We start from the raw sequence: 25,379 nt of genomic DNA, 5'->3' as shown, positions 1-25,379 counted from the left end.
TAATTAATTTAATTAATTTTTAAGTGTGTGACTGTAGAGAATCCAAATCTTTTTTTTTTTTAAGCTTTTATTTTTAAGTAATCTCTATACCCAATGTGGGCTTGAGCTCACGACCCCAAGATCAAGAATAAGAATAGCACGCTCTTCCAACTGAGCCAGCCAGGTGCCCCTGAAAATCCAAACTTTAAGATGCATACTTACTAAAAGAAATAACAAAAAAATTCACAAATTCTTCTATTTTGATTTTGTTTTTTCCCCAGACACGTGGCTATGTTACCATCTTGATATACTAAAAAAAACCTATTGGGAGCATGACACTTTTCTTGCTTGATCAGCAAAGTTCTATATGGAATTCCAAAATAATCAAATGATTTTCACATTGCATGTACAGTGATTGACATGTAAACTAATAGCAGACATTAATTAGCTAATATAAACGTAGTATAGAGATTGAAATTTAAATGATATTGTTTTCTAGATAAAAGGAAGATGACAGGGGGAAGAAAATTAACCTTGGTCTTTTTTTACTATGTGCCAAAAATTGTGCAATGTACTATACTGAAGTCATCTCCTTTATATACACACATTAAACGTGAGCATATGTGATTATGATGCTACCATCACTTAGATTTAGTCCCTTACAAAAGGTTTTCCCTTCAATTACATTCCCCACAAAGTAGGTAATAATGGCAAAGATGTCTCAAAATTAAGTCTATTGCCATGGGTCCCAGGCAAACAAGTGAAAAGTCAAGTGGAAAGACTAGGAGAATGTACCCTTATAAAACAGGTATTTTGATGTTTTAAGCTTTTCCCCTATAGGCTAACAAGCAATATCTTCCAATGACTTTCCTCACTGAAAAAACCTACCTTACTAATTAAGAACACATAGGCTCCATAGCAGGTCCAATTACAAGTTTCCACAAGGGAGGAAAAAAAATAGCTGATAAGCCCTTTTAAAGCCACCAAACCAGATTTCAACTGTCGTCTATAGGGTCACTTCACGGAGCAAAATTTCCAAGAGTAGCAAAAACAAAGCTTGTTAGCTCATGTCTGTGACCAAGGACCGCTGTACCACACACTGCTGCTTCTTTACTTTCAGTTTTCAGCAGTTTGATTATTTTTGAGCATGCTTTTTTTTTTTTTTTGGCTTTATCCTGTATCCGTTTACTGAACTTCCTAAATCTATAAATGTGTATCTTTTATCCAATGTTGGGAAGCTTTTGGCCATTATGAGTTCACATAATTTTCCTGCAACAATCTCTTTCTCCTCTCCTTCTAGACATTGTCCCTCAGGACGCTGAGGCTCTGTCCTTTTTTATTTCTCCCAATCTTTTCTCTCTCTTCTTCTCTTTGGATAATTTCTATTGGTTTATCTTCAAGTTAACGGACTCCTTCCTCTGTCAGTTCCATTCTATGGAGCCTATGCAAAGAAATCTTCATTTCAGATATTCTATTTTCCAGTTTTAAAATCTCCACATGGGGGCGCCTGGGTGGCACAGTCGTTAAGCGTCTGCCTTCGGCTCAGGGCGTGATCCCTGCGTTCTGGGATCGAGCCCCACATCAGGCTTCTCCACTAAGAGCCTGCTTCTTCAGTCTCCCACCCCCCTGCTTGTGTTCCCTCTCTCGCTGGCTGTCTCTCTGTCAAATAAATAAAATCTTAAAAAAATAAAATAAAATAAAATAAAATAAAATAAAATAAAAATCTCCACACGGTTCCTCTTTTACAGTTTTTATTTCTCAGTTGAGAATTTCTACCTTTCCATTTATTTCAAGTGTGTTTACCTTAAATGGCACATTATAATAGCTACTTTTAATTACTTGATATTTCCAAAAGCTGAATTATCTCGGGTTTGACACCTGTTAATTCTTTTCCCTTGAGAACTGGGTATACTTTACCGGTTCCTCACATGTCAAGTAATTTTAGACTATATTCTAGACATTGTGATGTTACTGTTGTGTAGGTTCTGTGTCCTGTGTCCTGTATTAATCCTCTGAAGAATACTGACTTTTGCTTGTTGATTTTAGCAGGCATATAACCTAGCTAGTTCAGACTGCATTTCTCTTTCACCTTCTACAGACTGTAGTTGCAATGTCAATTCAGTTCTCAAAGCCTTTGTTACGCTACTTTGGGTCTGGTCCCATCAAATGTGCCATTCAGGGGTTACTCTGAGACTTGGGTGACAGTTTTAATCTTGTTTTCAGCAATCTGGGCCTGTCATTCAGAGCATGGAGTGACCCTGGGACATATGCAGATGCATACAGAGAATCAGAGGGTGTCCTTCTCCCGCTCTCTCTTCTCCAGAATTCCCCTCACACTCTCTGTCCCATAAGGTTCAATTTACCTGATTCTTCAGGCCAGAAAAACTTAATTTTAAGGTGTTTCAGGGTTAACAGGGCACTGTGTTATATGGTTTAATTCAAACTACACTTAGAAGCTGATGAGGCTACTCTTCCTCCAAAAGGTAAAATGAAGGCCAGAAAAGACTATCATTATATTGGACAAACACACCCACAAACTATCCAAAACCACTATGTTCTAATATGACTTTTTTAAAAGTTCAGTTCTGACCTAATAATAAAATGAATGGAGTTAGATACATATAAAGAAGACAACTGAAACAACTAAAGTCATCAATGCAGCCCTACTGGAGAAAAACTAGAAATATTGAGAAAGATAAAATTTGAAGGGGTACATAACAAACTACTACAAAATCATGAAAGTAATGCATAGAGTAGGTCCCAGTTACTCAGATTCACCAGAGTCCCAAATATTCAGACTACAATATATACCTGGAAGCTTGCATTCAGAATAAATAAAACGAACTACTATTTTATATAGCTAATGTTAAAAAAATGATAGACTGAAAAGCTTAGAAAATAAATTTTTGACAGATATTTCAATTAAATAGTGGAGAGCTGTCCATAATAGTGAATTCAGGAGAGCCAATCAAATTTGGGGTATGCCTACAACCTCTTCTGTGTCATTAAAAACAACAGTGTCTATCTGCACAACTTTTTCCATTAATGGATGGACCCTACATATTACTCAGTATGGTTTTTCTTGCACATAGCCTTATTCTTACTATCTATTTCAAAACCTTTGTGGAGTCTCATAGACAAGTATTGGCCAGAAGCTAAGAAAACAGCAGTAATTCTTCATTTATTCTACTTCACAGGATCATGGAAGGTTAGCAGAACAAGTATTTTAAGACTTTTTAATTACCCTGACTCACATAAAGAAATGCCACATACTAAATACATTAAAAGTATAATATTTACAAAACTAAAGTTTCATTTTTAGGCTAATAACAAGTCTTGTAAGTTTCAAATGGTAAAAATCATGAAACACAATCAATGCCTTACTTGATAAAGTCATTTTAAATTCTTTTTTCGTCCCCCAGCTTTCCTGAAGTATAATTAACAAATAAGATTTTAAGTTATTTAAAACATACAACATAATAATCCCATAAATATACACACTGTGAAAGGAATCCCCCCTAGAATTATCACACCCATCATGTCACATATTTACTATTTTCTTTTTCTAGTGAGAGAATTTAAGTTCTACTCTATTAGCAAATTTCAAGTATACAATACAGTGTTATCAGCTATAGTCATGTTATACATTAGATCCTCAGGCCTTATTCATCATATAGCTGAATGTTTGTTTTAATTTTTGAATTGTTTTGAAAAAATTAGCAGAGAAATTCTGCATTTACTTTATTTTTTTTAATATTTTATTTTTAAGTAGTCTCTACTTAAAATGTGAGGCTTAAACCCACAACCCTGAGATTAAGCGAAGCACGCTCCACCCACTGAACCAGCCAGGCGCCTCACCCTGCATTTACTTCAATACAGTGGAAGTATTCTCTCAAGTGGCTACAATGAAAATATAATCCAGATCCAAAAAGAGAAGAGAAAAAAATCTGACATCATCACTCCATTTTTACTGTACTTTGATGGAACAAGGTACATCATGGAGGCTTATTTGTTAAGTCAACAATTTAGCACTATGAGATATTAAGTTCCATCATAAAAGAAAATCACTTAGAAATACAGTTCATATAGCAAGAACAACAACAACAAAAAACAAACAGCAAATATACATACTCTTTTTGGAAAGCCATACACATGGGAGAACTGAATCCAAAGACAAGGCACATCTGAGCATCTGGGCTGTAGCCATGCCGGAGTAACATTTCTAGGCACTCTTCATGTCCTCCAAACACTGCTGAGTAAACGGGACTCACTTTGTCTGGCCCAGTGTCACAAACCCGGTTGGTAAGTGGTATTAACAAGTCCAAGATTCTATAACCACACAAATTCAGGAGCATTTAATGTTTTTATATGTACATGAGTACAGACAACATTTCTACAGCACATATTTTAAGAGTCACACACTGATTGATTTAAAGTCTTTCTGTCTTCCACCTACATTAAATTATTACAGGCTGTACACTCCAAAATGTTACCCTTGCTATTGCTGCTTTATACAAAGGTCCTTACATATATCTAAAACAGAATTAAATAATATTACTATAAGTTAATAGGGAACAGGTTGTCCTTATTTGTTCACTATTTACCTTGCCACCACCATCACCCTACTCCCCCCAATTCAAATCTTCTGTTAGATATTTTAGGATCCAATAATTTAAAACTTCATTAAACCAGATATAAACTTTTATCAAGAAAATTAATAATTTCCCTTCTTTTTTTAAAGTAAACTTCCCTTTTTTAAATAAAGTCTTATTTTTCTAATTACTAAGAATTTTTAAGGATGGTGAGTGCCATGAAATGAATAGCATTTTCGTGAGGAAGAAATAAGAATTTTTTTTTTTAAGATTTTATTTATTTATTTGAGAGAGAGCACAAGCAAGTGAGATAGTAAGAGGGAGAGGATGGGGCACAAGCAGGGGGAGGCAGAGGGGCAGAAGGAGAGGGGGAAGCAGACAGCCCAAGAGCAGGAAGCCTGATGTGGGGCTCGATCCCAGGACCCTGAGATCATGACCTGAGCTGAAAGCAGATGCTTAACCAACTGAGCCACCCAGGCGCCCCAAGATGTAAGAATTTCTGCTAAAATATTCTATTCCTCTAAAAAGAATATGAGCTCTTTAAACACTAAGGCAGATTTGTTGCTAAGTAGAGGAACTTCTAAAGAAAATCATTAAAATCTAAGTTCTTAGATTATTTGTAAACTTACCTCCAGGATTCAGCTGGAAAGAAAGAAACAGTCTACTCTTCTAAAATTAAACATAAAACTGTAGGGATAAGGTTAGCCATGAAATTCCCCTCTTTCTGGGAGAAGAAAGGCGGGGCTACTCCAAAGCTACTTTCCTTTTGTAAGGTAGGCTTAAGATGTTAACATTTAAGTAGAACTTATACTCACAGAAGGGGTTACATTAGAAGTAGTCTGTGGAGGAAATTATAATGACAAATAGAATTCCCAAAATTGAGGACAAGTCCCAAGAGGGTTTTGGTATCAACTTAAAGCTCCCAGTTAATTGTACCTAAACCATGTTTTTAAATAAATAATCAAGAATTTTAAGAAAAATACCAAATCTTAAAACCTAAGTATTCTGTTAAAATAAATAGCCTGTTTAATGTCCCTTAATAAATGCGTTTAACTTTTAAAAATGGGTTGGAAAAATTACACCAGGTGCAAAAATACTTACAAACACCTTTGAGAAAATAGTAAAATACCATGCCACCTAGTGGCATAATAACCAAATTACAGAATTTGTTTTCCTACTACGTAATCACACCAAAGTAATAATTTCGCTACTACTTTTTAAATTAAATAACAGTAACAACAACTATAAAACTATTTTTTTAGAATTAAGACTCTAAAGACTTTAAACATAAATCTTTTAAAACTATTCATTGCCAGTTTATGTTAAGATGGGCTACCATATTCTCATAGGTATAACCAGGTTATTAGCTTCTAAGATTCCTGGAACCCCCAATTTCAGGGTGTTCAAACTGTCTTTAAGTCTTCCTCTCTACAGAAAATAGCAAAAATTTCATAAGAACTTTCGGCTAAGGAAGAAGAGTAACAGAAACAGGGAAAAGTACCAAACTGAACTTGAGATTAGATAAAGAGAGGTCTAGTCAAAGGGTTCGAGATGGCGAGAACTACCCAGCCCACATAAAAGAAAGACTCGACCCCAAAGGGATCACAAATTCAAAAGCTTTCTGGGGTAAGGGAGGTATCATGAATCAGTTGAATAAGGTCATCAGATCACTAACTAAGGACACCTGGGATAAAACCAGAGAGGAACAGAAGAGCATGGCCACAGCTTGAGAAATCAGAGGAAAAACTTAAACACCCTGAGAATGCCCCAGAATTCTGTCTCTAGCCACCCCGCTCACACTAGGAAAGTGCAAGACTAAGAGGAGCTGGGGATGGCACAGGCAACAGATATGGGAGTGGATCTGGTCATACAGTAGGTTGGCAGGGAAGGGAATACCAAGGATTCTGCCTAGAGATAAAGGGTCTGGCCCGGAAAATTTATTCCTTATTACCTTTTGATTATGAGACCACTTTTATTTTGTTTTAATACTTACTTTGTATGGCCCATTTGTGCAGCTGCATGAATAGGTAACTGCCAATTGTCCTCATTACAGTAAAGATCTGGATCTGCCCCACTGGACAGCAAAAGCTCCACACATTTTGTGTGGCCCTCTTGAGCAGCAATGAACAAGGGAGTAGCTTTGTCCAATGCTTGACAATTGACATTTGCACCTAATACAAAATACAACATTTAACAGATAATCCTAATTTATGAAAAAAAAGTGATGATTAACATAAATTTCAAAACAGCTGTCTTAAAAGGGCTTTATAGTACAATAGTTTTCCAACCCCAGTGGATATTGTTGTATAAACATACTGATTTTCCTCATTTGTTGGTAATCATTTAAATTGTTTTTGCTTTTATGTTAACAAGAAAACAAGTGATTAGTACTTTAGAATTCATTTTTAAGCTAAAACAAAAGTCTTATTCAATGAAGTATTCATTTCATTCCAATCTGTCCTCCAGCAAGCACTCTGTGGGCCGAATAAGTAATCATTGAAAAACAAAATATGCAAACCAACAAATATGGAATGTCTGATTATTACAGAAAAAGATAAGAAAAACCTAAATTATAAGAATTTATAAATGCCATTAATCAATTCAGGCTAAGATTTATGAAAAAAAATTCCCATAGATACGATACACCTTGGGGCTATGCCTTAAAACTAATGTTGACTAGGGATGCCGGGGTGGACCAGTCTGTTAAGTTTTTGTCTTCAGCTCAGGTCAAGATCCAAAGGCCCTGGGATCAAGTCCCTCATTGGGCTCCTTGCTCAGTGGGGAGCCTGGTTCTCCCTCTGCCTGCTGCTCCCCCTGCTTGTGCTCACATTCTCTCTCTCTCTCTCTGACAAATAAAATCTTTAAAAAAAAAATTTTTTTAAATCTAATGTCGACTATACTCTTCATTAAGTCCCTTTTCTTCGTGACCACTACACAATAAAACCTTAAAATGAAAGAAAAACGTCTATTTAAATGGGTTTCTGAGTTGATTTTTAAAGAACAAAAACTAATCAATTATTTAAATGCCAGTGCATTAAAATGTAAAAAAGGTGAAAGTGACCTCACTTTTGATGAAGGTTTGAAAAATAGCTAATTTTCCCCAATTTTTCTTATTGACAAACAGCACGTTAAGTATGCTAAGTATGGTGCTATTACATGATTGTGAGAATTTTCAAGTTTCTGGAACATGTCTCAGTGGAAAAGTCATCTTCATCACAAGGGAAAAAACTATCTCTTTGAAAGGCTTTTCCATAAATGCACCTGGAATAAATCACAGCCCCGACCAAGGCAAAAACTATGCAAAACACGAATAGTAAGTTAGAGGGGGCATGGAACTTCAGAAGTTCCAACTAGACATTCAACACATCCAGACAAGTAGAATGTTCTTGACTTACACAAGGTGGTTGCTTCACCTATTCCAGCCTCAGAAAGAAGGGAACACTAATCACTGAGAAAAGACTAAGTTGAGAAAGAAATCTACTTAACTTTCCTTTTTAAGCAGTATTTCATTTTGATTGACAACTTCAAAGTATCAAAAAGAATAAGGAACCAGGCCCTATAAAATTATAGGTAGAAAAGTCTGAAAAATGACAGATAATTCACTGAAAGGAAAATCATTTTAACGAGTTAGAAACATATAGCTACATGATAAACATAACCACATACCTTTTCAATTTGCTGTTCATCACTATTCAGAGAGGAGAGGGGGATAAAAGGAACAAAGCAAAACAAAACAGATGCCTAGCATTTAAGAACAAAGCAAAACAGAACAGGTGCTTAGCATTCTGGGAGACATGCTAGGCATGAGGAGATAGTCATTAAGGTGCAGTTTAACCCATTTTGCTCTTTTTTTTTTTTTAAGATTTTATTTATTTATTTGACAGAGAGAGACAGCACAGGTAGGCAGAGCAACAGGCAGAGGGAGAAGCAGGCTCCCCACCGAGCCAGGAGCCTGACTCTGGGCTCGTTCCCAGGACCCTGAGATCACGCCATGAGCCAAAGGCAGACACTTAACCAACTGAGCTACCCAGGAGCCCCATAACCCATTTTATTCTAAATATTAGCTATACACTAATAATTGGAACTTACAGGACTGGAAGCCATAAAATGAATTAGGACAGCCTTAGGAAGTTACAATATAAAAGAGGAAGAGAAGTCACATGAAAAGACCTGCTTCCAAGCCCTGATTCTGCCAGTAAATATTTTCTAGATCTTTGGCAAAGCACTTAAACACTCAGGGCCTGGGATTCTTAATCTAAAAATATACATGTTTAAATAAGTGATTTTGGAGATTTCCTCTCAACTCTAAGATTTACAGACTCAATATTTGTAACAGATATCTTAATTTGGCACTTAATATTTTCTTTGCTTCATACTTCAACTTGAGCATTTGAACGTTTGTAAGGAGAAAGCAGAAATAAGAAAATATGTGCTCTGCTGTCTAAATAACCTTTGTTTTGTATATTTGGAGGTAACTCTTTTTTTAAGTAGGCTCCATGCCTGCAACTTGGCGCTTGAACTCACAATCCTGAGATCCAGACCTGAGCTGAGATCAAGAGTCAGACGCTTAACCAGCTTAGCCACCAGGCGCCCCCTGGAGGTAACTTATTAAAAACCTAAGTATTATAGACCTATATAAAAAGCCTAGGTATTTAAAAAAATTTTTTTTTTTTTGCCTGGTGGCAAATCTGATTTATTTCCCTTTGGCTCTTAACTACCCATGCTTCATCAGGTTAGTACTGTGGGTCCATACACAGTGTCTGGAGGAATTTAAAAGTCCTTACATAACATACATTTCTGGTCACAGAAATGTCATACAGCCTAGGAATGCCACCTCAATACCATCTTCTCCAGCAATGCTGACGGTGTAATAACTGTCACAGAGAAACCCTTAGCAGGTTTGTGTTGCTATTAACATAATAAAGTGTAAACATGCTTTCAAAAAACCCATTTAAATAATCACACAATTTATCAAAAATTAGCTTAATATACAAATAGCTTAATATACAAAATAGCTACCTAATAAATTAATTAAGCTGACATAGTCTTGTGACCTAGAAAGTTGGAACTGCTCAGGTCCCCATAAGAGAGAACAGACCCATCATTCAACTTGCCAATAAACCTGCTTTAGTGATAGGTCATTATGTTCCTCCTCAGACAAATTAGTAGCTGTGCATTGCATTATGTTAGTAATAGACAGTTAGTAACCAGGCTTATAAATCAACTTGTATGTACTCTTATTTACCACTAACATAAAACCATAAACTTCACAACCTGATTTATATCTGGTCAAGAATTATGCTTCCTAGGAAGATACACAGTTAAAACTCAACATCTTAATAGTGCAAAGGCTAATGGATTAATCTTACCCGATGAAATAAGTATGCTCAAGCTTTCTAGCTTGCCATACTGAGCAGCCACAAATAAAGGTGTGATTCCAAAGTCATCCTGGCATTCCTTGTTTGCTCCTTTTTTAAGAAGCAATTTTATGATCTCAGCATTTTCCTAAAGCACAGATTCATATTTTAAATAGGAGAAAACAAAGAAAACAGAAGGTATCTCTTTTCTTATTGCTGTGTTTTGGGGTTTTTTTCATCCTCGCTAAAGGAGAACTTTTTTTTTAAGTGTACTGTTCAATGGGAAGGAAGTATTAAACAATCAGATTATTCTATACCTTTAGCTAGCCCATTAAACATAAACAGATGAAACACCGATCTCTAAGAATCCTTTTAAAGCCTGCAGAACTAGTTTGCTAGCCCAAGCACTAAGGAGTTACCACAGTCTTTAAACACACCCCTATAAATAAGCCATTGCTCCTTATCAATTTATATCCCATATATTCTGATGGTCTCTTAACTATGCTATCAACATATGAAAAACTTAGATAATCCCTGAAGCCCAAAGCTGCTGGAACTACCAGAGCAGTTGGCTTATTCAGAATGATCATTAGCATTTAGACTGCCTTTTCTGTACCGCACTAACCATCATAAATCACAGGCAAGTAGGAAGCAAAAACTGTATAGAACTGTCATTTTAAAAGGGTAAAACACATAATTTACATGGAAATGAAATAATAAATTCAGAGGTTACCTGAAAAGTAGCCTGGTGCAAAGCGTTCCAGCCACACATAGAATGGGATCCATTAACATTTGCCCCATGTCGAAGCAACAGCCTTAACACATCTATCTGTCCATTTTCAACAGCTGCAAACAGCAGTCAAAACAATTATTGTCAGTACAAAGGCATGTTTGTAGGACTGGACACTTTGGTGATGTTCTCATCACTTATTCACCCTGGAACTCACGATGCTGTGATCATTCCTATCAAGAAATCAAAACACATACTCCCCATGCAATCCCAAAACATTTATCACAATTGTCTTAGCCCAAACCTATTATCATATACTATCCTTTCTGTGAACAAACGAAATTATTTTCAATCCTATTTAAAAGACACAGAGGAAATGGAAACAAGAGGCAAACATTTATTCTCTCTGCTAATGAAGACAATGTTTCTGTTTTGTTAAAAATGCAACTGGGAGACAGAAAGGGGTGAACAGGTTGGAAGAAACAGCACCAGGCTGAAGAAACAGTCTGGAAAGGATTGAAACATTTGCTGTTATTACCATCTGACCACAAATGACAATAGTCACTGATAACTTGAAAAAGCAACATTGCAAGTTTTGCATCATAGGTTATTTTTTTGCCATCGTAGATAACAATCATTGTTAAAATGACGTTTTTGTATCAGTCAATGAAAATATAGTAAAACTCAGCTTATTTGAAAAGGAGACTCCAGATAACCCAAAGAGTAGTATTAAAAAACTGCAGACTATTTAACTACAGTAACTGAAATGAATGGCTCCCAAGACACTGCTAATGTAGATCCTTTAAAGACGAGTTTGCATGCCCACAGATACCTAAAAATCCTTTACCCTTTTTACTAATTTCACTAAATTATTCTACTTTCTTTTACATATCTAATTTAACATGAGCCTAATATCAGGTAAATATAACAATTAGGTGTCGCCTAATATCAGGTAAATATAACAATTTATAAATCCTACTTTGTGAGGAAGAACATAGGTATGATGTTACTAAGTTGATACAACACACGAGTGGGACTAAACTTCCCAGAATCTTATCTCCCACAAAACTGTGTATTGAAGGTGGCACTGATTTTGGAGGAGTTAATGAAAAAAATGGAACACCAGAACAGAGGTATAGAGTACTTACTGAAGTAAGAACACACACAAATACACCGTTAGCAAATAAGGTACACTGTGAATGATGTAGCTGTGAGGCTACTGTAATGACTTCTTGGAATTATAAGTTTGGGGAAATATCAGTATCTATAAGAAAGAGGGCAGATGTGTATAAGAAGGTCTGACTTCATGTGCTTGCCAATGAGAAAGGAGGTTTGAAAAACAAGTATGATTTATTTCATTTCAAGCATATATTTATTCCTTCTACCATAGTTGCAGGTAGGAAGTGAAAATCAACAACTCTCAGTCACAAATTAGAAAGGCACTAGACTTTTAAATGAAGGGCCACACATGAAAAATGCTAGCATACATAAAACAACAGGAAAGATAAAAAATTTAAAGTAGAAAACAAGAAATGATAAATGTGCTCATTATTACTTAAGATAAATAACATGTCACTGATACTCTATTAATTTTATATATTGAATTTATACCAAAGCTTAGTTCCCCCATAAGGACTGTCAGAAGTTCTGTGGTCAAGAATCTCTTCTTCAGGGGCGCCTGGGTGGCACAGCGGTTAAGCGTCTGCCTTCGGCTCAGGGCGTGATCCCGGCGTTCCGGGATCGAGCCCCACATCAGGCTCCTCTGCTATGAGCCTGCTTCTTCCTCTCCCACTCCCCCTGCTTGTGTTCCCTCTCTCGCTGGCTGTCTCTCTCTGTCAAATAAATAAATAAAATCTTTAAAAAAAAAAAAAAAAAAAAAAAAAAGAATCTCTTCTTCAGGGAGGTTTCAGAAATGTGGTGGTTCAGAAACCACCACGGTTGAGACAGCACTGCTGTAAGAGAAGTTTAACATATCTTATTTCTTTTTTTTTTTTTTTTTAAGATTTTATTTATTTATGTGACAGAGAGACAGCCAGCGAGAGAGGGAACACAGCAGGGGGAGTGGGAGAGGAAGAAGCAGGCTCACAGCGGAAGAGCCTGATGTGGGACTCGATCCCCGATCGCCAGGATCACGCCCTGAGCCGACGGCAGACGCTTTTAACGACTGCGCCACCCAGGCGCCCCAACATATCTTATTTCTAAGTTAATATTCAAGGGCATTTTACCAAGGGAAAAACAACAGCTTTTCAAGCTATTTTTTCTATAATCAATCTAAAGTCAATCTAATTTTGGGTGGAGGTCATAACAGAAAAGGAAGAAAATTCATACATCATTATCAGTGACTGCTGGCAAAATCATTCCATAGCCACATCCTGAGTTGAAGATTATCAGGTTGTCGTCAGTGATATATGAAGCAGGGTAAAGATGTTTGTTTTTCATGAGTTAGGCTGACCTTACAAAAATGAAAGTCGAAAACTTTGTTTTATTAAATAAACTATAGTAGAGAGACAGAAAAAAATGTTTTGTTTTTTTTTTAAAGATTTTATTTATTTATTCAACAGAGATAGAGACAGCCAGCGAGAGAGGAAACACAAGCAGGGGGAGTGGGAGAGGAAGAAGCAGGCTCGAGCCATAGCAGAAGAGCCCGATGTGGGGCTCGATCCCATCACGCCGGGATCACGCCCTGAGCCGAAGGCAGACGCCCAACCGCTGTGCCACCCAGGCGCCCCGAAGAAAATGTTTTTAACATCATAAATACATCAAGATATATGATATTTGCATCTCTAGTGAAAACATTTCCCAATGGCAAAAGAGTGAAACCAATACATGAGCAGATAAACAGCATTTTTATAGCTCTCACTAGTTATTTCAATATAAAGCACATTTAATGGTTAATAATTAGGAAACTGGTTCAGAAAAGTGTACTCAGAGCTTATAGCTACTACAAATCCTCTCCTTTGGAAAAGGTGGATTAACTTATTTTTCTTATATAACAAGTTACCAAATCGAGGAGGCAGGGTGCCATACGATATCAATGTGTGTTATGCTTCAACACAAGTTTATTTTTAAAAAAACAAAAAAGAACCAGACTCAAACCTCCTATTTGCTGGCCCCTTAATCCACTAAGTATGCTCCTTGAGGAAAGAAACTGTGCCTCGTTCTGCTTGTATGCCTAGTGCCAAATGCAGACAGAAGACAGGCAATAAATAATCGTTGCCAGAATGAAAGGGGTAAAAAAACCTCTAAAAAGAAAGTAAGATTTTTCACTTTTAAGAACACATCTCCTTTCCAAACTAAACAGGCTTCAGAATTAGACCTCTGGATAGGACAACATAACTGGAACTAAACTTGCCTCCCCACCATCAACCATTGCACAAGTGAACAAATATGTAAGGCAACGTTTTCTGGCATTAAACAATAGGCGGAACACTGTGATTCATGAGAGAAGGGAAACACATGAGGTAAGCCCCATGACTACCTCAGCTCTCCGCCTCGAGACATTTCTTAATTATGGTGCTTTGAGCTGAAGTCCAAGCAGGGCAAGGGTAAGGTTGAGGAAAAAGTACTCCAAGAAAGGAAAAGCCCAAGCAGAGGCCAGCAGTCCATTGAGCTAAGGAGGCAGAGATTAGAGTTTAAGCAGCTGACATCTGTGGTGCAAGGCCCCAGAGAAAAGACACGTGCAGAGAGGTCCTGATGCTCCTGGAAGTTCTCTAAGAATCCTTGGCTGTGGTCTGGGGTGCACATGCCAATGGCAAGACGAAGCTTACTGGAGAACTGCTAAAGGATTAAGAATGGAATAAAGGGGGGCGCCTGGGTGGCACAGCGGTTGGGCGTCTGCCTTCGGCTCAGGGCATGATCCCGATGTTATGGGATCGAGCCCCACATCAGGCTCCTCTGCTGTGAGCCTGCTTCTTCCTCTCCCACTCCCCCTGCTTGTGTTCCCTCTCTCGCTGGCTGTCTCTATCTCTGTCGAATAAATAAATAAAATATTTAAAAAAAAAAAAAAAGAATGGAATAAAGGGGCGCCTGGGTGGCTCAGTCTTCAGGTTAAGCATCTGCCTTCAGCTCAGGTCATGATTCCAGGGTCCTGGGATCGAGCCCCATCGGGTTCCCCACTTGGCAAGTAGCCTGCTTCTCCCTCTTCCCCCCTTGTGCTCTCACTTGGTTTCTTGCTCTCTGTCTCAAATAAATAAATAAAATCTTATAAAAAAAAAAAAAAGAATGGAACAGAGATAACTAGAGGTCAAACAGTGCTGAGGACAATGGAAACCCCAGGAGTTCTGGTCAGTCACAGCGGTGAAACAATTAAGATACCTCATTAACACTTTGGGCATCCAGCTAAGACACCCAAAAGGCCGAGCCCTGGGAGTAAAAACCATATCTGAGAGCAATGCCTACTCCAGATCTGCTCTAACGAAGCCTAAAATAAGCCCTGCAAGATGGGGAAGGGGGCAGAGGTTGGGAGGTGAGAGTCCCAACAAATTAGACGCACTTGGGAAATACCTTAAGCTCTCCAGTTACAGTCTAACAAAGCATAAAACCAAAACTAAGCAAGCTGGAGGTGATAGGTCAGTAAATGAATTATTTTAAAAAAAGGAAAAAAATCAATATTTCTCATATGAAGATAACAGAATTCAAATCTTTCTAACATACCATCCACCATGTCCTGTATACAAGTCAGAAAGCAGTTACCAAAAACTGACCCCAAGATGGCCCAGATACTGGATTTAACACATGAACCAAAGAAACTAGTGTAAATGTGCTTTAAAAATTTAAGGGAAATATGTTCAAAGACTTTACTTTTAATATATATGGTATATAGAGAGGTATACACAGAGAATGTCAGCAGAAAAATGAAGTCATTAAGAAAAAAAAAGAAATTCTATAACTGAAAAAAAAAATGGATGGGCTTAAAAGAAGATTAGAGATAGGAAAAGAGTCAGTGAACTCAATATAAATCATCCAATCTAAAGAAGTGAGAGAGTGAGGCACCTGACTGGCTCAGTCAGAAGAGTACGCAACTCTGGATCTTGGAGTGATGAGTCTGAACCTCACGATGGGTGCAGAGATTACTTAAATAAATAAAACTTTGGGGAAAAAAACAAAAACAAAGAACAGAGAGAAAAAAAGACTGCAGGAAAATTAACTGTGCATCAGGAACCTGTGGGTCAACATCAAATAGTCCAATATACATGTAATTGGAAGTCCCAAAGGAGAAGAGAGCAAGAATGGGACAGAGAAAAATATATTTCAAGAAATAATGGCTGAAATTTTCCAAAATTTGATTTTAAAAACAAAAAGAAAAGCCACATTGACTTACAGATCCCAGAAAATCAGCAAACCACAGTGCTTTAAAAGAAGTCACTATACTTCTTGCGATTTCACATTATATGTAAATTAAGGATGATTATATGAACATGCCTGACAGTTCCATGGAAGAATTCCCACGATTATAAAAGGGGCTACAAACAAGAAGCCACTGAAATCAACTTAACAGCTTAATGGCAGTCTAATTTTTTTTTCAGGGCTCCTACTTCTCACTTAAAATCTACCATTTCACCATATCCTTCAAGACTCTGCAATAATTAATTTAATTAATCCAGTCATTCGACAGTACCAGGGACTGCACCAAGCACAAGGGTTATAGCAGTCAACTCAAGAGTTAAGGTATTTGCCTTCATGGAACTTCCCTTCTAGTCAGAGAGATGGATAATACACAAACACACATAAATAAAATAAGTTCTCGTGAAAATACTGTGAAAGAAATTAACAGTAAAATAATAGTGACTGGGGATAAGTGTACTACTTTAGAAAAGGGGATAGAGGTCATCTCTGAAAGACACCTGAAGATAAAAAGCAGTAAGTCACACAAAGAGATGGAGGAGGAGTACTCCAAACAGAGGCCATGGGGGAGCAAAGAGCTGGGTATGTTTGAGGAACAGCAAGATGGCCCCTGTGACTGAAGTGTAAAGTCAGGGAGAAGAAATAAGGCCAGAGCGGTCTCAGGAAGTAGCCAAATTTTGTAGGGCATGGTCAGAAGTTTTAATTAATTGGTTAACTGATTTGTCTGTTCATTTATTTATGTTCCTTATAAGGAAACAATGAATTTTCAGCTAGAGCTACTCAAAGGAAAACAGCTCTCTCTTCAGACTCGCCTTGTGAGCCTCTCCCCCTCACTTTCCTATGTTCTAGCCACACTCCTTTTGCCTTTTTCAATGGTTCTTCCCACGCTCTCAGAATGCAACAACTAAGAAAAATTTTCACTGACCAGCCCAACTAAAGCAAGTCATCCTATTACTTTCTATCATATCATAATGCCCCGCTACTCTCTATCACTTATTAACAGACTGCAATTATAATTCACATGTATACTTGTTAATTATAAATTCCCCACCAGATTGTAAGCCTCACTCACTACTATGTATCCCCAGCACTTAGCAAAGTGCCTGACATATAAGAGCCACTCAGTAAATATTAGCTAGATGACAGAACACAGAAGAGGATTTATACCAACTAGTCACTTCAAACATAAACACACCATCACAAATACTAAAAGAATAGAAAAGAGCAGAGGAAAAAAACCACCTGAGATTAACACTAAGCAGGATTCTCAAATTCACTAATCAGATCTTTGCTTTTACAGAGGAGAGATAAACCTGCACATGATTGATGTTAAAATGGAAACAATAAGATTCAAGTAATAAAATCTAGAGAAGTATTTATTTGGAACTTATAAATTAAATGAGATATTCACATAGTGACTTCTTTTATTGCTGTAATCAAAATTTAAACAATAACCTATAAACACATAAAAAAGATCAACATCATTAGCCACGAGGGAAATGCAAGTCAGAACCATGAGATGCCACTTCACACCCATGAGGATGGCTAGAATCAAAAAAGACGGACAACCATTGACAAGGATATGGAGACACTGAAACCATCATCCATTGCTGGTAGGAATGTAAAATGGTACAGCCACTTGGTAAGCCCAGCAGTTTCTCAAAAACATAAACATAGGGTTATCACATGACCCAGTTATTCCACTCCTAGAAATTTCCACAAAACAAACCAGAAAGCATATATCCACACAAAAACTTTTACACAAACGATTTGGGCAGGATTATTCATCATAGTCAAGAAGTAGAAACGACCCAAATGTTCATCAATTGAAGAATGGATAAACAAAAGATGGTACATCCACACTACTGAATATTATTCAGCCATGAAAAGGAATAAAGTACTGATATATGCTACAACATGAACCTTGAAAACTTTATGCTAAATGAAAAAAGCCAGACACAAAAGGCCACATACTGTGTGATTATAGGCAATGTCAAGAATAAGCAATTCCACAGACACAGAGGAGTTTCACAGTTGCCAGGGGCGAGGCAGAAGGAGAGGGGAGTGACTGCTAACTGATGGTCTCTTTACGTTTTGTACTATCCTTCGGCCTATCTCTCTTTCAAGTCAGAAGTGTTTCTATCGATATATTTCTTTTAAAACTTTGTGGGTCTTCTGTGAATCTTCTTAGGGTTCTCTTTAATAGATAAAACCCACACGCACAAAGCCCTTTGAGATAAGCCCTTCTCTGCCCTGGGCTTCTGCTGAGGAGCAACACCCCTAAGCTTCTTAAAGTCCCACTGTCTGACTGAGTGTGCCTATAAATCACACCCTAAAATCTTTAGAGGACCTTTCATCTGCCTGAACACTACCATGAGGCACCACCTTTATCCCACACAGATTTTAACAAAGTACTTTACAATCATACAGGAGACTTCACTTTGATACCATGTTTTCCTGGTAGTGACCTGGATTTGGTATTTGCTTGTAAGTCTTAATTTAAGTCTTCTTAGTTTAAACCTTTTGCTTTTAGTGGAGGCTGAGAACTTTCAAAACCAAGTCCAGGCTCTTTTGTGTTTTATAAAGTCTTTCTTTTAGTTACCTCTCTTCTCTCACTTTTTTCCTCAAAGGGTTTTCTGGCTTACACCACTGGAAAATTATCTATCACCTTGAATGTAGTTATCAGAACCCTTTGGCTCATCAGCATTAATTAAAATATGAACCATGGGTGGGAGACACAGACACGACTTGGTAAGAGTGGTAATAGGTGTTAGATTAACTGATTAGCAGTTTTTAAAGGAAAAATGAATTTAGATCCAAACTTTTCACCACACAACCAAAAAAATAAAAAATAAAAATAGGGGCGCCTGGGTGGCACAGCGGTTAAGCGTCTGCCTTCGGCTCAGGGCGTGATCCCGGCATTATGGGATCGAGCCCCACATCAGGCTCTTCCGCTATGAGCCTGCTTCTTCCTCTCCCACTCCCCCTGCTTGTGTTCCCTCTCTCGCTGGCTGTCTCTATCTCTGTCAAATAAATAAATAAAATCTTTTTAAAAAAAAAAAATAAAAATAAAAATAAATTTAAAAATACAGAATTGCACATTTATCAGATTTTAGTAGAAAAACATTCTAAACCTTAATGCCATAGACACAATCACAAAGTAAAAGATAAAGGGATTTCAACAGATACATATACAACAGAATTGAAAAAGTAGTAAGGAAACAAGTACTCAGGGAAATAATAATTTTCACCAAACATAAAAATAAGCTTAATAATATAAAGAATTCATAAAAATCAGTAAGGAAAACATGAAGAATCTTATAGATGAGTGACATGAATAGATAAATTTATAAAAAAAGAAAGTACAAGAAATAAACAGATATGGGAAAACATATAACATAGGTAATATTTCTTAAATTAGCATATATGTTATACAAATGGTGTCCTTGTGATGATTTACCAACGTTTCAGTGATTTAATAAGGTTAATATGAAAGTGTAATAAAATCCTTATTTTTTATTTAGTAATTCTTCGAGTGAAATTTGTTGTGTAGAAAAATTTCATAGTTATTTTTTCCAACATGAAGTGACTAGGAATAAAACAAAAAGTCTAAATGTCTAATATTATGATATAATACCTTCAGTAGACTAAAATAATATCTAAAACCACAACTATTAAGACAGTATCGAAATATTTAAAAAAATGCTTACAGCAGATTAAGTGAAAAAAATGTAAACTGGATATATGTATGATGCATTATATAAAATGTAAAGTGCCTCTTTAAATTATAAAATGTCTACATGAATTTCCGTATAAACTACATAAAATACCTACCCATAAGGAATTGCAGGGAATTCTTAAAGATACAAATGTGAAGGATACAGGACAATTTTTTTCTTCTTAAAATCTGCTATTGTTTATACAATAAATAAAAATAGAAAAAATGAAATTTGTGGTATCTACGCTGTTAATACAGACACCTCCTTTTCAGCATACATCTACTAGTCTGTCTCACTATTAACAATTTTTTCAACTAGATATCATATTTCAAGAATTTGTACAGTAGTATTTCCAAAATTTACGAATTTTTTATCACAAGACGATACTTCTGCTGTTGTGACTCAAGGCCACAATCTTCAAGCTCACTTTAAATATCTGCCTTTAAACGGAATTTCAGCCCAAAGAGCAATTCAAAATTACATTTAAATACCATAAGACAGAAATTCTTATATAATACCTGCGTGAGGACTCAATCGTTTTACACCATTTACCTCTAATAAGATTTCAGATCCTATGTTACAACCCAGAGTAGAGAAGCATATAGAAAAGACTATGGAATTAGTGAAGCAGCACTGAAGGGGCAGACAGATGATTCAAATGTCTGGAACACAGTCCTGCTTCCTCATTATGATCAAAGGGATCTGCTGGGTGCAGAAAAAGCCAGACCTCTGAAGTCATCTTCCAGGGAACAAAAAAGTATGCCTTTATCTATCCATTAGTTTGTGTTCTGTAAACAACAAATAAATATATTCGACTGAGGGTCACAAACTGAACAGCTTACCAGTTGGATTCTATCCCGTGTGTTTTATTTGGTCCCACAGTTTTATTTGGTTTTTGTTCATTTGTTGGTCATTTGTTTTGTTTTATAGTTGAAGCAATATTCAAAAATTGGGAAATGTCACATTAAAAAAACAACAACAGATATCCATATTCCAAGTACCTTGCAATCTGGCAACACTGGGCTGGAGCAACTAGTGGCTGTCCCTTTACACTGGCTTTCATCTTCCTCAATAGTCCCTAACATTCTCTAGGCCTCAGCATTTACAATCCACCTGCTGGCCCCAGTAAGCCTTATTGTCCGATTTACTTTCTCCAGAATAATGACCTATGACCAATTTTATTGGTTTAAATAAACATGTTTATCTTTCCTCCTCCACAACTATACTGATCTTGTCAACCAGCCTTACAAAACATACACTCTGTTTTCCCATCCCAAAAAAGGAGTCCAAAGCCCATAATCCTCTCTTTCCATGGTCACTACCTATACAAACAGCCATTTGCCAGATTTTCCTCTCTTCCAAAAAACACAACTGGGCCTATAGGCAGAAGCTGTTAACACAGAACCTTTATGCTCTTTCTTGTCCTTCTATTTCCTGTCCAAGTTTTCACTGACTCTAAAGACATTTCCTTCGACTGTTTAATTAGTATCAATTGTTCATTTTCTCATGTTTCAGTAAGAATAGGCTGCAGCTACTGACAATGACAAATCTTGAAAGACTTAAAATCCAAGACAACAAACTGCATACTTTCTTCCTGGCCATACTGGGACTATACACAGTCACTGACTTCACACTCAACAGTCACCAAAGACTACAACTCAAATACCTTCCTCCCAATCCAACAACAACAAAAAATCCTTACACTCATCAGTGTTTACAGATTTTCTGTATTCTTCCATGATCTAATCCAGCAAAGTCTTTATTGGAAATTAATTTCTATTCGCCTAAATTTGGAACAGAATTTATAATTTAAGTGTATGTGTTTATTGTCATTGCCAATCATATCCTAGAAGCCTATTAACGTGCTGTACTGCAAAATACTTCAGCAACCTAATCGTTATGACGAGGCTGAAGAATTATTTACTTTTGAAGGAATATTATTATTAAACCATGCCTGTGTATTTGTATGCAGTATAGGCACTAATCGAAAATTTATTTCTTTTCCTCAATAAGGTGGTAGTACCAACTTCTTTTGATTTAGAAGCATTTCCACAATTCAAGTGATTCTGAGCAGAGAAACAGTGATTTGTGGATATCATCAAATAAAACTAATTTTTCTATGTGATACTAGGATGGCCATATACATGAAAAGTATCCTATAAGATATTTTGAAGAAGAGAAGAGAAGAAAGGAAGGAGGAAGAAAAAGAAACTACTTCATGGCTGCAAATAACTAGGACCAGACATTTCAGCAGCATGAAACTATGTAAGTCCCCTTGTATTCTTGTGGTATCATACTGAGTATGTCTGACATCATAATATCTCCCAATCAGAATCTTCAAGTAACATGTGCTCACATGAGCATCAGTAACAATCAGTGCACAAGATGGTGTCTGAGGAGCAAAAAAAAATTAAGGCAACTCATGGAAATATATCACATTCTTTTAAAACACCATTAGCATTCTTGGCACATGCTTAAGACTACTGACTACTCACCCGTCCAAGACTTTGTTCTAAAATCAGTGAACAGGTAACAAACATTACATGAGGTAGAAATGATGAAACATTGTACTACAAATGAAATAAAGGACAAATAAACTAATTACAATGCAGAGACCTTAACTGGATCCTGATTTCAACAATCTGAAAAATACACATAAACATATATATGACAATCGGGGAAATTCGAACACCATTTGGATGTTTGATCATACTGATGAATTACTGTTATCTTTAAGAGCAATAATAGCATTGTGCTAGTTTTTTAAAGAAATATGCTTATCCTTCACAGGTACATTACACAAATATTTATGTGTTAAATTATATGATGAATGGGGTTTCCTTCAAAATAATGGAGTGGAGACAGTAAGTAGAGCTATAAATGAAACAAGATTTGCCCTAAGTTGAAAACTACTGGAAGTTCAGTGTCAGGTACATGGCAATTTATTTCACTTGTCTTTATATTTAAGACTGCCACAAATTTTGAAGAGAATTTCAAATGGGAATTCCAAAAACATTTTGCATATCTGAAATATTCCTAATGTGCATAAATGTGAATTTTTAAAAACGCATCAGAATAAAAATTTAACTGCACACTCTTACTTAATAATATAATTTAAAGTTACATTTTATATATTAGTTAAAAATTCTTTAAAACCTAAAGAAACAGAGAGGGAGAAGAGACAAGAAAGTAGATGAATCTACAGCAGAATAATAGCAGTAATTAGGACTGAACTCACCTTCATAATACTTTGTGCCTCTTACAGCACCTATTACAGTGTGCCTTGAATTGCTATTTTAATAACCCCAATTAGATGGTAAGCCCTTGATAGCAGGAACTAAGCCTAACAAAGAAGATAGAACCCTGATAATCACCTAATCAACTGAGGATAATGAGGAAAATTCTGCTGCAACTTCTAGCACCTCGCTGGAGCAAAGCTGACTGGGTAAGCTGGTGATTCTCTGCTCCCTCCCTCTGTACACCCTGTGGGACCCACCTAGTAACCCAGGCTAGCACAAGGGAGACAAACGCTTCAAAGACAGAAGAGCACTACTGCTCAGTTAAGGATGCATGAACAGCCGCACTCTCCAATACAGAAGCCACTAGCCACAAGTAGCTGTTTACATTTAAATTAATTAAAATTATAAATCAAAACCACAATATCACCTCACTTGTCAGAATGGCTAAAATCAAAAACACAAGAAACAATAAGGTTGACAAGGACATGGAGAAAAAGGAACGCCTGTGCACTGTTGGTGGGACAGCAAACTGGTGCAGCCACTGTAGAAAACAGTATGGAGGTTCCTCAAAAAGTTAAAAATAGAATTACCATATAATCCAGTAACTCCATTACTGGGTATTTACCCAAAGAACATGAAAACAGTAATTCAAAAAGATATATGCATCCCTATGTTTATTACAGCATTATTTACAATAGCCAAACTACGGAAGCAACCTAAATGTCCATCAATAGATGAACACATAGAGAAGATGTGATATATATCACATATATATTATATACCACATAACATATATACGTGTGTGTGTGTGTGTGTATATAATGGAATATTATTCAGCCATAAAAAAGAATGAAATCCTGCCATTTGCAACAACATGGATGAATCTAGAGAATATAATGCTAAGCAAAATAAGTCAGTAGAGAAAGACAAATACCATATGATTTCACTCATATGTGGAATTTAAGAAACAAAGCAAATGAACAAAGAGGAAAAAAAGTGCGACAAACCAAGAAACAGACTCTCAACTATAGAGAACAAACTGATGGTTACCAGAGGGGAAGTGGGTGGGGGGCTGGGTGAAATAGGTGATGGGGATTAAGAGTACAGTTAACAAGATGAGCACTGAGTCATGTATAGAATTGTTGAATCACTATACTGTATACCTGAAACTAATATAACACTGTATGTTAACTATACTGGATTTAAAAGAAAATAATATTTAAATATTTAAATTAATTAAAAATAATTTACTAAAATTTGAGTACCTCAATCAAACTAGCCTCATTTGAAGTGCTCAAGAGCCATACATAGCTAGTGATTATCATACTGGACAGCGTAGATATAGGACATTTCCAAGTTCTATGGGACAGCATTGGTCTAGAGTTTAGAATTTAACTGAATTGGAATTTAATCTAGAGTACTACGCACATCTGTCTTAGATACATGAATGCCTGCAATGGGGACAGAGAACCAGGCCACCAGTATGGCTTGTGTTCAAGGACAGAAAGGAAATGAGTAATTCTAGAACCTACAAAAGTACTGTGGTTCCCACAAAGAAAAAGAAAGCAGAATCATAATGATTTGGTATTACACCAGCATTCAACAGAGACCAGAGCTCAAGGATAAAGAATAAAGATGAATAAAACACCCCACTTTGGAAAGCAGAGCTTAAAATGTCTGGGGTACACAGAGAGATGGGAGAAGGGCTTTCCTCCCTTCAATCCAAACAGGTATAGTCTCTAAGACTCCACCTGAGACAGTAGTAGAAAAGAAAAACCTTAAGCTCTGAGGGAAGGGACACTGCCCTTCCCACAAGAGGTTATATTACAGTCCTGGAGAAGCCTGTAAGAGCAAAAGCCTAAGAAAACAAGGATGACAACTTCAATAATTTCTAGGGAGACAGTTTATACTGCTGAAGAAACAAGTTTCTCCATTTCCTAAGTTAATGGGAAAAAGAAGTAATCTGGGAAAGCATCCTGAGTAACAAAATATTTTTGAAAAAGAAATCAAGGAACTGAAAGAGTCTTTGACCCATATAAAATTTCTAACCAAAATCAAAATTTAGTTGAGTCATGGAGCACATTAAGTGCAGTCCACAGCCCCAGATAAAGACTTCATGAAGGCATGAACTCAACATAGGATTCTCAATTGGGACAAATATGGCAAACCTACACATACATGTAAGTAATAAATCTAACTAGGAATAGTAAGTTCTAACTAGAAATACTAAATAATGATCATCACATGATGCAACATTCATTAAAGAATAGATTTTTAAAAGAGGAACTTTTTAAAATGTAATTATCCTACTGAATGTTCTTTTGGGAAAATGCCTAATGTGACCACATATTCTAAGGAACTACTGCAGACAAGTGCTATCCCAAATGCAAATCACAGTGAGCGTTGTTTTACATCTATAA

At 36.5% G+C, this 25,379-nt stretch overlaps 1 protein-coding gene across 3 annotated transcripts in view; it reads right to left on the bottom strand.

Annotated features, from left to right (window-relative positions):
• Nucleotides 1–25,379, bottom strand: part of ASB3 (ankyrin repeat and SOCS box containing 3) — a 101,803-nt gene that overhangs the window by 30,420 nt on the left and 46,004 nt on the right. For all 3 annotated transcript variants that reach the window (XM_008699857.2, XM_008699855.2, XM_040623489.1), the window contains exons 4-7: nt 10,662–10,774; nt 9,941–10,076; nt 6,565–6,742; nt 4,111–4,308 (exon numbers count right to left, since the gene is read on the bottom strand). In XM_008699857.2, coding sequence (XP_008698079.2) covers nt 4,111–4,308; nt 6,565–6,742; nt 9,941–10,076; nt 10,662–10,774 — 625 coding nt within the window. The remainder of the gene's footprint in view (nt 1–4,110; nt 4,309–6,564; nt 6,743–9,940; nt 10,077–10,661; nt 10,775–25,379) is intronic.

Source organism: Ursus maritimus, unplaced genomic scaffold (genome assembly GCF_017311325.1).
Source record: "Ursus maritimus isolate PB19 unplaced genomic scaffold, ASM1731132v1 scaffold_6, whole genome shotgun sequence".
In the NCBI taxonomy this organism is placed as follows: Eukaryota; Metazoa; Chordata; class Mammalia; order Carnivora; family Ursidae; genus Ursus; species Ursus maritimus.
This window is presented reverse-complemented; position numbering and strand designations above follow the sequence as displayed.